Here is a 14,917-nt window from a genome sequence, read left to right on the forward strand (position 1 = left end):
CAGGCTTATCAAACTTAAATGTGTGTGAGAACCATAAAACACATATCCTGATGCAGTAAATCTAGGATGGGGCCAGAGATGCTATACTTCTCCCGCTCCCAAATAAGTATACTGCTGGTCTATGGACCACACTCTGAGTCACAAGCAGGTATGCCAAAGACACAACAGGCTTGTAGAAACACACATGCAGGCATAACTGAAAACCTTCATGAATTTCATGTGCACATGAATTTGTGATTTCTCAAAAATCACTAGGTAACAGGAGATGGATCTCTAGGGGCATGGACTTATGCTCCATGGGAAAATTTGATCTCTTAGCAGATCCTAAGAAAAGGGATCTTAGCTTCTCCCAATCTATGGGGCCCAGAACCTAAGAAAAGTTATGATCTGGGAGTGTGAGGGTAGTGCTAGGATGGGTTGGAACAGAAACGGACAGGACAGGACAGGACAGCCTGGACATTCTCTCTCTGAAATTAAGTGCTATTCCCATGAAACGGGGCTTGGGTCCTCAACTGTCCAATCTAGACTTTTAAGGTACCTGGAAGCCTTCACTTCCCCAGGACCATGCCTCTAAATAGCAGCAACCTCCCTCATCTGCCCCCAGCTTCCTAGAGGCCCCAGGGTCAGAAAAGCAGGGAGCAATCGGTGAACCTCGTTCACCTTGTCCTTTTCCTAACAGTATCTTTTGTTAAACAGAATTTTAAATGTTATTGTAGTCAAACTTACCAATCTCTTTATGATTAGTACTTTTGTGTCCTCTTTAAAGAATCTTTCTCTGACCTTTTCACGAGGTCATGAAAACATTATCCTGTATCACATTCTAAAAGTTTTACGGTTTTGCCTGTTGTATTATCTATTGGAACTGTTTGCATGCTATGAAAGGTTGTGATCAAGTTTCTCTTCTTTCTCCTTCTTTTCTGAAAATATGCATAGGGAGGTGGCCATTTACCCCAGTGTCACTTATTAAAAACACTCTCTTTTGCCTACTGGTTTGCCAGTCAACTTGTGACATAAATCAAATTCCTGCATGTGAAGGGGATTGTTTGGGGGCTCTTTATTTTTTTTTTATATAAAAAGTAATTATAATCAAGAATTTATTTATGTTTTCATATTTTTTAGAAATAAAGAGGTTTAAAAAACAAAAAAAGGTGCAAAAATGATAAAATGTAATTCTTCTGTTATATCCTAATTGCTTACGTGTGTTCTGTAAATTCCAAATAAGTAAAATAATATAAAAATATATCTTCAAATCTTTATAGAATGAAAAGAAAACCACATTAATCATTAAATACTCTTGGATTTTCTTTACTCCTCCCACAGATGAATTCACAAATATAAAAACTGACATTTACATTCTGAAGTACAAATCTCCAGCAGCCAAGTAATTATACAGTTTATTTTGTTATGTGCAAAGTATACATTTCATATTTACTTGCTATGGAAAGCAGAGTACAGGCTCAATGGAGAATAATCATTAAACACTGATTATTTTTAAGAACAATGCTGTTGTAAAAATGTACAATAGTAAATATTTTTGGTAATTATGTATTTCTCTTTTAAAGTAATTACAGCTTTTAGATATAAATCTTTCAAAGACTGTCTCTGAAGAGCAGTGAAGTGACTGTTATTTCAGATTTGATGAATAATTTTCAGTAACCTTCTCAAAATCCAAGTCAGGAGAGAGGATTGTTTTTTTACCCCTCCATGTGGTCAGTTTCATTTTTAAAGAAGGCCTGATGTAACAGGAAGATGTATTTTACAAACTTTTAACACAAGTTTGTGAGCTGTCAACTGAAGACACCACCTCTGATATGGATGGTTTCATTCAATCCGTGTTCTACCAACTTGATATCTTCTAAGTCATCTTTTATGATGCTAATCAAGTGGCTAAGGCCTTCCTGTTGTTGTTTCAAATGCTGCTTGATTTCTCGTAACAGATCCGCATCTATGTAATATCTTTCTTCAGATTTGACTGCTCCAAAGTGATTCTGCATCCTGATGTGGGACATCAGTTCATTTAGTTGGCCCTTAAACTGAGTAGGGGCATTTAGTTCACCCTGAATTGTATCTAGCTGAACTCGCAACTGCTCTTCATCAGCTTGGATGGCATACCCACTCTTCCTCTGAATTTCCTGTTTGATTAGGACCTGTGAAGTTCTGTGGGAAAGGTCCATAAGTTTCCTCTTGTATTGTGCAATTTAGGCCATGGTTGTAGTTTGATTCTTCTGTAATTCACCAATATCTTCAGATATTATATCTAATCTGGTCTGATGTTGCTTAGTCATCTGATCTTGAACCTTCAGTCTTCGAAGAAGTTCTTTGAAACCCACCATTGGTACAGGAATTAACTTTTCAGAATCAGGGTTATCCACCTTGGCTTGTTCCCAGATAATAGGATCAACACCAGCAGGAGGATTCTGTAAAAGCTGTTTGATCTGTGCAGGAGAAAGCTCTGTTCTAGTCATAGAAAGGGTTACACCAAGTTGCTGCAATTGTGTTTTAATATTGGTTTGTTCAAAATGGGCATATAGTGTTGTAGCTGGAACTCTTCTTGAAGTACCATTTGGAGAACGCTCAACAACATAAATGACAATTTCTGTCTGATCATCTGGCAATGTTTTAATACCCTCTACATTTACAGTAAGGGTCTGGTTTCCTCCCAAAACTTTATGCAATGATTCTACCAATTGCTGCTGCTGGCTTCGAATATCTGTTTCTTTTTTGTTGAAAACTAAAACCACTAGCCCATCTTCATCTTTATTATTGGGCATGCAACTATAACCTACAGCCTTAAACTGGCAAAAGGGATTTTCTAGTGTGAATTCCACGGGTGGAATGTTATTGTTGAAATATCCTTTTCCTGTTCCCCAAAAGGCTTGTAGTTGATTCCATCTTGCCAAAATAGCATCTCTCTCATCTCCCAGTAGTGTTAGAGCAGAAAGGGCACTTGCAGTATTTATCAGCTGGTTGGACTGGGCAGGAGCTTGTGCAGGCTGACTGAAGACCACCTAATGCAGTAGTGCCTGTGTTAGCTGGAGTAGAAAAGCTGAATGCAGAACCCGCTGTGGTAGACGTTGTCCCAAATCCTCCAAACCCACCCGCGGGAGCCGCGGTGGCTGCAGTGGTACCTGAAGTGCCAGACAGAGTGCCAAAGTTGAAGGCCATGTCTCGGAGCAGGGGACCAAGGTGCTGCTCCCGCGACACTCGGTGCACTCCCGGGGCTCTTTATTCTAATTAGTTTGTGTGAGCTTCAAATTTATTGCCTCTCAGCTCCAAATCCATCCTTCATTGCTGGCTTGTAATATGGGAACATTCTCCCTTGTTAGCCAACATGAGGGCTTCCCCCGTAGCTCAGCTGGTAAAGAATCCACCTGCAAAACAGGAAACCCTGGCTTGATTCCTGGGGCAGGAAGATCCCCTGGAGAAGGGCTAGGCTATCCACTCCAGTATTCTTGGACTTCCCTTGTGGCTCAGACAGTAAAGAAACTGCCTTCAACTAGGGAGATCTGGGTTCGATCCCCGGGTTGGGAAGATCCCCTGGAGGAGGGCATGGCAACCCACTCCAGTATTCTGGCCTGGAAAATCCCCATGGACAGAGGAGCCTGGTGGGCTACAGTCCATGGGGTCGCAGAGAGTTGGACACGACTGAGCAACTCAGCACAGCACAGGAGACTTGATGTAAATCTTTATCAGTAGTGGGCACAGGACGGACACAGGAGGGAGGAGAAAGCGGCTTCTTTTCCGGATTCTAATGTGCATTCCTTTCCCTTTTTCTGGTGCCACTACCCCGGTGTGTGATGCCCACCAGTGGAGCTCACCCAGCAGGTATGTTCAGTGGAGCCCCGCCTAGTCAGCTGTCAGAAGAGATCCCAGGACAATCCAGCAGGCTGCTGCTTCCTGGTCACGGTTTCCCAGTTAGTTCAATAGCACCCCCAGCAGGCAGCTTCCCAGAGCATCCCTCCAGCACCCCCAGCTGGCCTCTGCCCTGGGACTGTGGACCAGCTCTGGTTTGGGAAAACTCAGCCAACCAACGGACTGCCACCACATCCTTTCTCATAAGTCTGAATTTTAACCTTGGAGAGAATTCACTCTCCGGCAAGTTTGTTCTTTCCTTGACTACTTATTCTCCCTTAGTCCTAGAGCTTTCTTTTTTCCCTTTTTCGTTATAAGTTTCACATTAAACCTGCCCAGCTCACATTGCTGAGTTTTTTCTGTCTTCTCATTCAATGTTTGTATACTATTGGTCTGTGAGTCTATCCTTTGCCAATATCACAATACTTTATTTTCTTTAATTTATGATAAATCCTAATAATTTGTAGAATAAGTTTTCCTGCTTTCTTCCTGTTTTTATGGCCACATTGCATGGCATGTGGGATCTTTGTTCCCTGAACAGGGATCAAACTGGAGTTCCCCGGTTTGGAAGGCCAAGTCTTAACCACTGGACCACCAGGGATGTCCCTGTCTTGTTCTTATATTCTTCACTTATGTTTTTTGCTATTCTTGTCTCTTTGCTTTTCCAAATACATTTCTTCAATAGCTTCTGCAAGATACATACGCATGCGAACAAACAAAGCAACAATAACCTAAAGGAATTTTTATCCAGGATGGTACTGAATCTATAAATATATTGGGGGAAAGTACAGCTTTATGATATTAAGGTTTGTAACTTATGAATATAGTATCTCTTTCTTTCTATTTAGGTATTCTTTAATTTCTCTTGAAAAAAATGTTATCATTTTCTCCATAAAGATTTTGCACATCTTTTCTTAATCTTATTTGATTTTTTATGCAACTGTAAAAAGTCCATCTTTAATTGTTTCTGGGATATAGAAATATAATTAGTTTTTTACTGCCAGAATCAGAGACCAACATCCATGCCCAGTACAGAACCATTCCCTGGGGTGATCAGCCAGCTACCTGGTAGCAGGTTGATTACATCAGGCCACTTGCATCATGGAAGGGACATCAGGGAATAGACACTTTGGATATGAATTTGCCTTCCCTGTATGCAGTGTTTCCCTGTATGCAAAACTATCAGACATGTACTTACAGAAAGCCTTATCCACCTTGCCTTACAATAATGCTCTGATCAACGAACTCAGTTCACAGCAAAAGAAGTGTGGCAGTGGGCCCATGCTCGTGGAATTCACCATCATTCTAAAACAGCTGACTTGATAGAACAGTGAAACAGCCTTTTGAAAACTCAGCTGGAGTGCCAGCCAGATAATACCCTGAGGGCTGGGCAAGGTTCTCTAGAAGGCTGTCCGTGTTCTAAATCAGTGTCCAACACATCTTACTGTTTCTCCCGTTATCAGGACTCATGGGTTCAGAAAGCAAGAGGTAGAGATGGAGGGGCACGTCCCACTGTGACTCCTAGGGAGCCACTAGCAAATGTTACCTTCTCGTCCCCTTGGCTCTGTGCACTGTTGGCCTAGAGGTGTTGGTTCTGGAGGGAGGAACATTTCCGCTAGGTGACACAGCAGTGATCCCACTGAACTGAAAATTAAAACTACCATCCGGGTGTGGCCTAAATAAATAAATAAAATAGGACTTCCCTGGTGGCACAGTGGTTAAGAATCCTCCTGCCAGTGTGGAGGATATGGGTTCGATCCCTGATCTGGGAGGATTCCACATGCTGGGGAGCAACTAAGCCCGTGTACCGGCAACTACTGAGTCCACACTCCAGAGAGTGAGACACAGCTACTGAAGCCCCTGGGCCCAGGGCCTGCGCTCTGCAACAAGAGAAGCACGGCAGTGAGAAGCCCGTGTCCCACAATGAAGCTTGCTGCAGCTAGAGAAAAGCCTGACAGCAATGAAGACCCAGGGCAACCAAAAATTTCAAAAATCATAATAAATAAAGTAAAACTACCATCTGACTACTTTGGGTTCCTCATGTCTCTAGAACAACAGGGAGAGAAGAGAGGTATGGTGTTGGCTGGAGTTGCTGATCATGATTACCAGGGAAAACTGGACTACTGCCCCACACGGAAGGTGTGGAAGGGTATGTCTGGAATACAGGCGATCCCATAGAGACTTGGTAATATTATATATTTTACTCTGCAATTAAGTCATTGATTGATGAAGACAAAGGACTATAGAAGGACAGTGGAAGAAAGTTACTGTAAATACCGGCTCCAACTATGTGACCAGTTACAGGTGTGAGGCCTGTAGTAGTCTTGACATTTCCACCTTATTTTGCTATGAACCCATGTGTGCGTATTGTCTTTCTTTTCTTTCCTTCCTCTCGTTACCTTATCATGTAACATAAGATGACTTGACTGTAGTACTTATGTATTGTTAATTTTAACATCATAGTGTTTAAGTTACTGGATATGAAAGAGGAAAGTAAATATCACTCAAGGGCTTTACTTCCTCTTCTGGGGAAGGAGTTAGTGTGTTTTGGGTTCTATACAGGATAATTGTATCCTTTCTGGCAGGATTATGATCCTGTCATTATCATTACTTGAAGATTAAGTATGATTTAAGGAGATCTGTATGGATGCTCAGTCGACTTGTAATGGTTAATTTTATGTGTCAACTTGACTGACCATGAAATGCACAGGTTAAGCATTATTTCTAGCTATGTCTGCGGCATTGTATCCAGATTAGATTAACATTTGAATCTGTGCACTCAGTAAAGTGAATTGCTCTCCTCAGTGTGTGTGGGCCTCATCCAAACTGTTGAGGGTCCAGTAGGACAAAAGGTGAAGGGAGGAGGAATTTATACCTTTTCCCTGACTCTCTGCATGAGATGGGAGAAGGCAAGGGCACCCCACTCCAGTCCTCTCGCCTGGAAAATCCCATGGATGGAGGAGCCTGGTGGGCTGCAGTCCATGGGGTCGCTAAGAGTCGGACATGACTGAGCGACTTCACTTTCACTTTTCACTTTCATGAATTGGAGAAGGAAATGGCAACCCACTCCAGTGTCCTTGCTTGGAGAATCCCAGGGATGGGGGAGCCTGGTGGGCTGCCGTCTATGGGGGTCACACAGAGTTTGACATGACTGAAGCGACTTAGCAGCAGCAGTAGCTGCATGAGATGGGACATCTCACCTCTATGTCTCCTGCCCTTGAGTAAAATTTACACCATCAGCTCTTAGGTCTTCAGACCTAAACTGCATTATACCACTGATTTTCTTGGGTCTTCATTTTACAGATGGCAGATTATAGGACTTAGCCTCCGTAACTGCATGCGCTAATGTGTCATAACAATAAATAAATACACACATGTATATATTGCTATGAATATCATGGCATCCAGTCCCATCACTTCATGGCAAATAGATGGGGAAACAGTGGCTGACTTTATTTTTCTGGGCTCTAAAATCACTGCAGATGGTGATTGCAGCCATGAAATTAAAAAATACTTACTCCTTGGAAGGAAAGTTATGACCAACCCAGACAGCATATTAAAAAGCAGAGACATTACTTTGCCAACAAAGGTCCGTCTAGTCAAGGCTATGGTTTCTCCAGTGGTCATGTATGGATGTGAGAGTTGGACTGTGAAGAAAGCGGATTGCCGAAGAATTGATGCTCTTGAACTGTGGTGTTGGAGAAGACTCTTGAGAGCCCCTTGGACTGCAAGGAGATACAACTAGTCCATCCTAAAAGAGATCAGTCCTGGGTGTTCATTGGAGGGACTGATGTTGAAGCTGAAACGCCAATACTTTGGCCATCTGATGCAAAGAGCTGACTCACTGGAAAAGACCCTGATGATGGGAAAGATTGAGGGCAGGAGGAGAAGGAGATGACAGAGGATGAGATGGTTGGATGGCATCACCGACTCATGGGCATGGGTTTGGGTAGACTCCGGGAGTTGGTGATGGACAGGGAGGCCTGGCGTGCTGCGGTTCATGGGGTCGCAAAGAGTCGGACACGACTGAGTGACTGAACAGAACTGATATATATATATATATATATATATATATATATATATATATATATATATATATATCTCCTATTGGTCCTACCGGTTCTATTTCCTTCAGGGTAGAACCCTAATGTCGTTCAGTTGCGCAGTCATGTCCAACTCTTTTGCGACCCCATGTCCTGTAACCCTCCTGGACTGAGTCCTTTGTCCAGGTGGATTCTTTACCACTGAACCACCTGGGAAGCGAGAAGCCTAGTACTCCATGTTAAAAATTACTATTAAACTCAGTGAAAGTTGTCAGTGTGGACTTAAAAGCAAAAATTGCTACTGATGAATCTACTTGCAGGACAGCAATGGAGACACAGGCATAAACAACAGGCTGTGGACACAGTGAGGGAAAGAGAAGGAGGGAAGAATTGAGAGAGTAACATTGAAACCTATACATTACTGTGTGTAAAACAGATAGCCAGTGGGAATTTGCTGTATGAGGTGGGGAACTCAAACGTGGTGGTCTGTGACAACCTAGAGGGGTGGGGTGGGGTGGGAGGTGGGCGGGAGGTTCACGAGGGAAGGGTAATAATATTGTGATATGTGATCTGGCTAGCCTCCATTCTTATACTTTTTTAAAATGTTACCTTTATACTAATATATGAGCTATAGGATAACTTTGCCAAGTTGTTTTTAAAGACCATATTGGGGTTTTTATTGCAGTTTTATTGAATTTATAAATGTGTTTTTAAAGAGTTGCAATCTTTACCTTATTGAGTCTTTCCAAACACAAATTCTCCATTTATTCAGTTCTTATTTTAAACCTTCAATAAAATTCTTTTTTTTTTCTTTTTAATCCATGATGTTCTGACACAATTTTTAGATTTGTTCCTAGGAATATTGTAGGGTTTGCTCCTTGGGATTATTTATGTCTACTTTTATTATTTCTACTGGTTTTGGGTAATGTGGAGAAATGCCATAGAATTTTGCATAGACTTTATACTGCACAATTCCAATGAAACATAATGTCATCCATTATATTGAAAGTCTTAAATTGTTATGTAGGAAATGATATTGTCTGCCAATAATAACAATAAGCTTTCTCTCATTCTTACACATTTTATTCCTTTATCTCATTGCATAGTTTTGTATATCTCATACACTGTTAAAAAATAGTGGTGACTCATTCTATTTATGACTTTAATGACAATACCTCTGAAAATTCAACTTAATGTAAGCTTTGCTACAAAGTTTGTCTTTTTTTTCCCTTTTTTGGATTAATTTCTATCCTTTCATTTCCTTCTTAAAAAAAAATATTTTGACTGTGCTGTGCAGCACGTGGCATCTTAGTCACTGGACCAGGGATTGAGCCTACGCTCTTTGCGCTGGGAGCTCAGAGTCTTAACCACTGGCCCGCCAAGGGGAATCCCCATTTCCATTCCTAATTTTATCGAAGAATTCACATTTCAGTTTTAGGAGAGCTGTTTAAAATTTACTGAATTCTGTTGAGCATTTTATTTAAGATGTTTCCATCTTTGTTCAGAGCAGACAAAATTGGCACATAATTATTTTTTCTTCTCCAGGTCAGAGTATTTGGTTGTAGTATCAAATTTTTACTAACCTCAGCAAATTTGTCATTTATGACTACATAACAAATTGTCCCAAAACAGCATCTTAAAACCATTAACATCATCTCACAGTCTGAGAATTAAGGTTTATTGAAATCCTCCGGGAGTTTGTGATGGACAGGGAGGCCTGGCGTGCTGCAATTCATGGGCTTGCAAAGAGTCGAACACGACTGAGCGACTGAACTGAACTGAAATCCTCATGTGTCTTCTTGAAAGCAATAGATAAAAGTCATGAATATATGCTGACATGGTTGAAATAAGGAAATCTTCATAGATAGCCAAGGAAAGTATGTGTAACCCTTCCCTGAAAGGTCATATAATTAAGGTATATCCATCCATTTTGTAAACCATAAATAATTACTGTCTGTTTTGTAAACTATAAAAATCACATTTCTCAGATCATATTATCAAAAGAACAAGAAAGTCTGAATGCTTGTAATTAATATTTTGACCAAGGATTATACAGTGGATTTTTGGAAGGCTTTATTTAGACTTTGTGCAAATTTATTATATGTTAATTAATAAAACTGAGTGGTTTTGAGTATGCAAAATGATGTGTAAGTGATGAAGTGTTAACCCACCACCAACATTAACATTAACCAGCATTGTAATCTCCCACCTTGTTTAATGTTGTGGATAACTGATGATAACAATAAAATATTTGGTAACAGAAAAAAGCATCCAGGATCATCTTGGCCAGATGGTTCTGGCCTGGGGTCTCTCACAGGTTATAATCAAACAGTTTGCCAGTTTGAAACAAGACTAGATGGAGACCAAAAAATCTACTTCTAAGTTGCTCACATGACAGCAGACCTTGTTTCCATGGAGGCTGTTGACCAGAGGCATTAGTTCCTTTGGGACCACTCCACAGATGGCTGAATGTCCTCATGGCGTGCCAGCCGAGTTCTGCCTCAGTAGATGATTGAGGAGAGCACAGTCTCCCAAAATGGAAACTAATCTCTTTTAATGATCTAATCTCATAAGGACATAATGATTTATTACTCTGAAACGCTTTATTTGTCACACAAACCAACTGTGCAAAAATGTGGGAGGGGACCACACTAGGGTGTGAATACCAAGAGGTGAGGATCATTGGAAGTCAAGTTGGAGGGTGGCTAAAATGAATAAAATAAAATATATGAAATTAACATGAAATGAATGGCTCATAAAATGAATTCAGTGGCTCTTCTCCTTTTCCCTCATCTCTGAAATGGTAAATTTAATACATGCAGTTGTTGCTCTTAGCATATTGGTTCAAATAGTATGGACTATTTTCTTCGAACTGTGACATTTTTCAGGAGAGGATTGACTTACAATTTGGTTTTATCTTTGTAAAAAAATCATTATCTAATTAAGCTCTCCGTTTACTTTAGAATCCATAGAGAACAGAAAAATGTGTAGCAAAGTTCCCTACTTGGCCCTAGCTCTAGGAATTCCAGCTGTTATTACTTTCCGCTCCACTGAATCGAGAGCAATATCACCCTCCTGTGTTTCTGGCCAAGAATGTATCCTCCTTGTGAACTACCATGACAATATTCCTATTGTTCGGGAAGGCAGTCTCAAGCATGCATCCCCCACTGCAGAAGAAGGGGCCTTGGACCTGAAATATGATACTTGCTTACCAAGAGATAAAGAGTCCACATAGCCTGTGCCAGACTTACTGCCATGTGTAGAAATATCTTCCCTTGTTTCAACCTCAACACATGTTCCTTCATTTTGTGTCAGTGTGTGCCCTTGGGCATCTGGTCAACCCCACAGCTGTATCTGTCCTCAACAGGGAAAGAACGGGGTGGAGTCCCTTTACTGTGACATGAGAGGAGCCCATGTAGGTAAATTGACCAGCGTCAGCTGCCAGGAGAGACTCCCTGGCCATGGGAGATCAAACTCCACTGTGGAAGTGTCTTATGGGGTTGAAGCATTGTTTCACCCAATGCTTGATTATGTTTTTGCTTTCCTTGGAGACTCTGATACCAATATATTGGGTTGGCAAAAAAAAAAAAAAAAAAAAATGGGTTTTTTTTTTTTTTTTTTTGGTGGATGTTATGGAAAGATGCGAACAAAATGTTTTGGTCAACCCAATACAATGGACAGACAGAAGTGTTTGGAGTCCTCCTGCAGGACTGACAATCAGTTCATGTCATTCTGATCAACACTTATTTTAAGACAGAAGAAGCCATGTCTTGGGAGAGAGAAGAAATGAAAGAGGCTCAAGATCACTGCAGAAGGCAAGTATACACCATTTTTTGAGAGCCTGCACTGGCCCTGTAACATTGCTATTCATTTTGCATTGCACATCCCAATGCTCTATACACTGTGAGAAACTGATTTTTATCACCATTTTGCAAGTTAAGAGATTAAGATGTTAGAGATAAAGTTGTTTGTCCCAAATCACAGAGTTGAATCTTTTCAGAACTATGATGTGAAGTCATGACTGTCTAGCTCCTAAGCCTCTTTCTTCCACTCCATATCTGTAGGAGGGAAGCCTCTCATCCAGATATTTCCTCATCAGCACCCACCCAACTCATCCTCCCCAATGTACCACAGAAGCAGGATGTAGAGAGAAACATGCTCATTTATTTATTGACAAGTCAACAGGCATTTGTTGGCTTCTTCTGCAAAGAAGATATTGGTGTTAGAACCAAGTCTTCACCATGGAGTGATCCAAGCCTGGGCGTAGAAATGGAATTCCCACACCACACAGAATAGGAATCCAGAGACTCTCCCAAATGGCAGGAATCAGGCTGGGAGAGAAAATGAGATCAGGGCTTCAATATCGGAACCAGCTGAGTCATCTTCACATTCTGTCCCCCAAGAAATCCCTTGAGATAGAGAAAATAGCAAGGTACTGATAGAGTTGAATGAGTCTTGGTATCAGGAGGCTGAGTACAAGCCTCTATTTTCCTAGAAAACTCTATAAAGTCAGAGCCTTGAGCTGGATTATCCTCAAAATCCACTGGTCCCTTGGGCTTTTATCCTAAACAACATCCTGGAAATAACCTTAATAACACATACTGAGTGCATAGTACTTTTGGCAATGCACTTTCAAGTGCATTATATCCATTTTACATATAAGGAAGCTGAGACTCAGTTACTTGCCCGGGGCCCTTACTCAGAAGGGCTGGGATAGAATCAAAGCCATGAGCCATCCTGTGGAAATTCTTGCCTCATGGGAGAGAGGGCTCTTGAAGACCACGGAGTCTGGCAGAAACTCTTCTTGGGCTTGGGATCAGGAGTCCCCTGTTCATATGCTGGGAACTTCAGAGGGTTGAGACAGAGAAAGTTGGAGGGAGGGAGGTCAGCCTGCCCCACCCCCTCCTTACCTTTCACAGGGGAAAGGCAGACTTTCCCACACATGGCCCTGCAGCACTTTAATGTACCTACACACTGGTCGTCTGTCTCACAGTGATTGAGGGGGATTAACATCAGACATTGGCCATGGACCATTGGACACGTCCCAGGCTTCTTCTTAACTGGAGAGAGTAGAGTCATGGATTAGAAGGCTTAGGCCTTCCACATCACCCCCGCTACTTCTGGGCCCCAGCCCCTGCCCTAGCCTGAGCAGAGAGAATCCCCCCCATCTCCATGACCTCCATGTTCTTTCTGAGGCCAGGAAATACCTCCTGAACATAGGATCTGGTTCTCCTCTGACATTAAACCCTCAGTCAACGCAGGTGGCCAGTTGTCCAGTGCTGAGAGGTTGGGTGGCTGCCCACTGCCTGGTTATCTGAATGACCAGAGGACTTTTACCTGCAAAACTGACCTCTTGGCAGACTGGCTGCTTTACCAGCCAAGTGGGTAACTTCCTGTCTGGGGCTGGATGACTTCCTGACAAACTTGGCTCAACAATTCTTGGCAAGGAGGAGGCCTGGCAGGACCCGCCCCCCATCTCCCCAAGGCTGTGTCCTTCGTTCCACTCCTTCCCACCAGCTCCTCCACCTTCTCACCTGGGTGTGTGACATTGACAGGGTCCAGACATTTGGTTCCGCAAGTGTCGAGGCAGCATTTCTTCTTGTGTGGACACTGCCAGTCACTACTGCACTTGGGTTTCTCATCTCCAAGGCACTGGGCAGGTTTTCTAGAAGGGCAGGCCCCAGCTTTCGAAGCTTTTGAAGAGAATAAGTTCAAGAGTTTGGGAGGAGGCTGGGTGTTGTGTAGGCCCTCACAGCTCCTGGACAAAGCACCGCTCTCCAGCAGTGACCCTCGCCCAGGTGACTGTCCACAAAGTCCGAAGGGAAGTCCCCGTCTGGACAAGCTTGATGAAATCACACCCATGGTCAGGAGAAAGGCATAGGGCTCCCAGCCAAGGTTTCTGGCTTCAGACAAAAGCAAAGGCTACACATGGAGTAAGCAAGGATGAGGGGAATGGAGATGGAGGGAACTAAACAGAGATAAATGGAACTGACAGGGCAGGAGAGCTAGAGCCAGAGGCAGGAAAACAGATTAATGGAAAGAATCAGCAAGAGTCAGACTGATGACTGGAGAACCAGAGACTGGGAAATAAGGGGGAGAGAGAGAGAGAGGAATAAGAACAGGAATGGAGTGAGACCTGGGCTGACAGATGGCAAAGTAAAAGAAGAATTTTCAGATGCTCAGAAGCCTGCACAGAGACCCTGCAGCCCAGGTGGACATGAACACACTCCCAGGGACATCTCCTGAAGCTAAGCTGAGTTCACAGTCTAGAGAAGTGGACATCCCCACACCACCTCTGACGCTGCAGCCAAGATGGTACCAGGGTATCTCCAACTCACCATTTTCAGCACCTTCCACAGCCCAAAGTGCCAGGGTTCCCAGGGCAAGAAGCACGAAGGGGAAGAGGCCACTGAGCTTCATGGTGAGGGCAGGGGCGATGCTGACGGCCAGACCTCCCAATTTATACCTTCACTAGTGGGTGTGGCCTCACCAGCATTTCCTTGGCCCCTCCCCGCTTCCATGGCATAAACAGGAAGCTTGATACCAGAGAGACAGTGGCTCATTCCTATCCCAGGCAAGACTTCAAGGCCACCGGAATAACTGCCAGGGAAGAAACAGAGGAGAGGCTGGCCTGGGAGATGTCGGCAGACTTATGAGGAAACTCTCAGGTGTCCATCTGAACTCTGAACATTGTGGGGGCCCCAGGTCCCTTAGCCTTGTTAGTGGAGATGTGTTTAAAAGGTCAACTGCAAGGATGCTATTTAGTCCTGGATTCTCAGCTAAGATGTTGGGAAATGCACCCCTAGTTCTCCCACTCCTGGACTCCCAAGAAATTGTGAAACTCTCTACTGATTGCTCAATGCAGTTTCTTTCTCAAATTTCAGATAACATTGAGACAAGCTGGGATCTGGGAACTGGGACCCGTTTCTCAGTGCTTGCCCCTGGACTAACGGCTCCTGAGCAACAGAATACAAAAAATCTATAAGGGACTAAAAATAATTGCACGCATACGCAGTTGGGGC

General features: G+C 42.9%; 1 protein-coding gene and 1 pseudogene across 1 annotated transcript; both read right to left on the reverse strand.

The window, feature by feature from the left end:
• Positions 1-1,289: 1,289 nt before the first annotated feature.
• LOC139036514 (nuclear pore complex protein Nup54 pseudogene) lies at positions 1,290-3,186 on the reverse strand (annotated as a pseudogene).
• An 8,854-nt stretch (positions 3,187-12,040) lies between these two features.
• SLPI (secretory leukocyte peptidase inhibitor) lies at positions 12,041-14,347 on the reverse strand. The gene is made up of 4 exons (XM_020911420.2): positions 14,234-14,347; positions 13,430-13,588; positions 12,806-12,955; positions 12,041-12,226 (listed from the first exon to the last, which is right to left on the reverse strand). The coding sequence occupies exons 1-4, from the start codon at positions 14,313-14,315 to the stop codon at positions 12,222-12,224; spliced, it is 396 nt and encodes a 131-aa protein (XP_020767079.1). The 5' UTR covers positions 14,316-14,347; the 3' UTR covers positions 12,041-12,221.
• Between the last annotated feature and the right edge of the window lie 570 nt (positions 14,348-14,917).

Source organism: Odocoileus virginianus, chromosome 9 (assembly GCF_023699985.2).
Source record: "Odocoileus virginianus isolate 20LAN1187 ecotype Illinois chromosome 9, Ovbor_1.2, whole genome shotgun sequence".
Taxonomy (NCBI): domain Eukaryota; kingdom Metazoa; phylum Chordata; class Mammalia; order Artiodactyla; family Cervidae; genus Odocoileus; species Odocoileus virginianus.

Coding starts and splice junctions, on each gene's coding strand:
- SLPI (XM_020911420.2), bottom strand. CDS start 14,315: ATGAAGCTCAGTGGCCTCTTCCCCTTCGTGCTTCTTGCCCTGGGAACC. Junction 13,589..14,233: donor TGTGGAAGGTGCTGAAAATG/GTGAGTTGGAGA, acceptor TCTCTTCAAAAG/CTTCGAAAGCTGGGGCCTGC. Junction 12,956..13,429: donor TGTCAATGTCACACACCCAG/GTGAGAAGGTGG, acceptor TACTCTCTCCAG/TTAAGAAGAAGCCTGGGACG.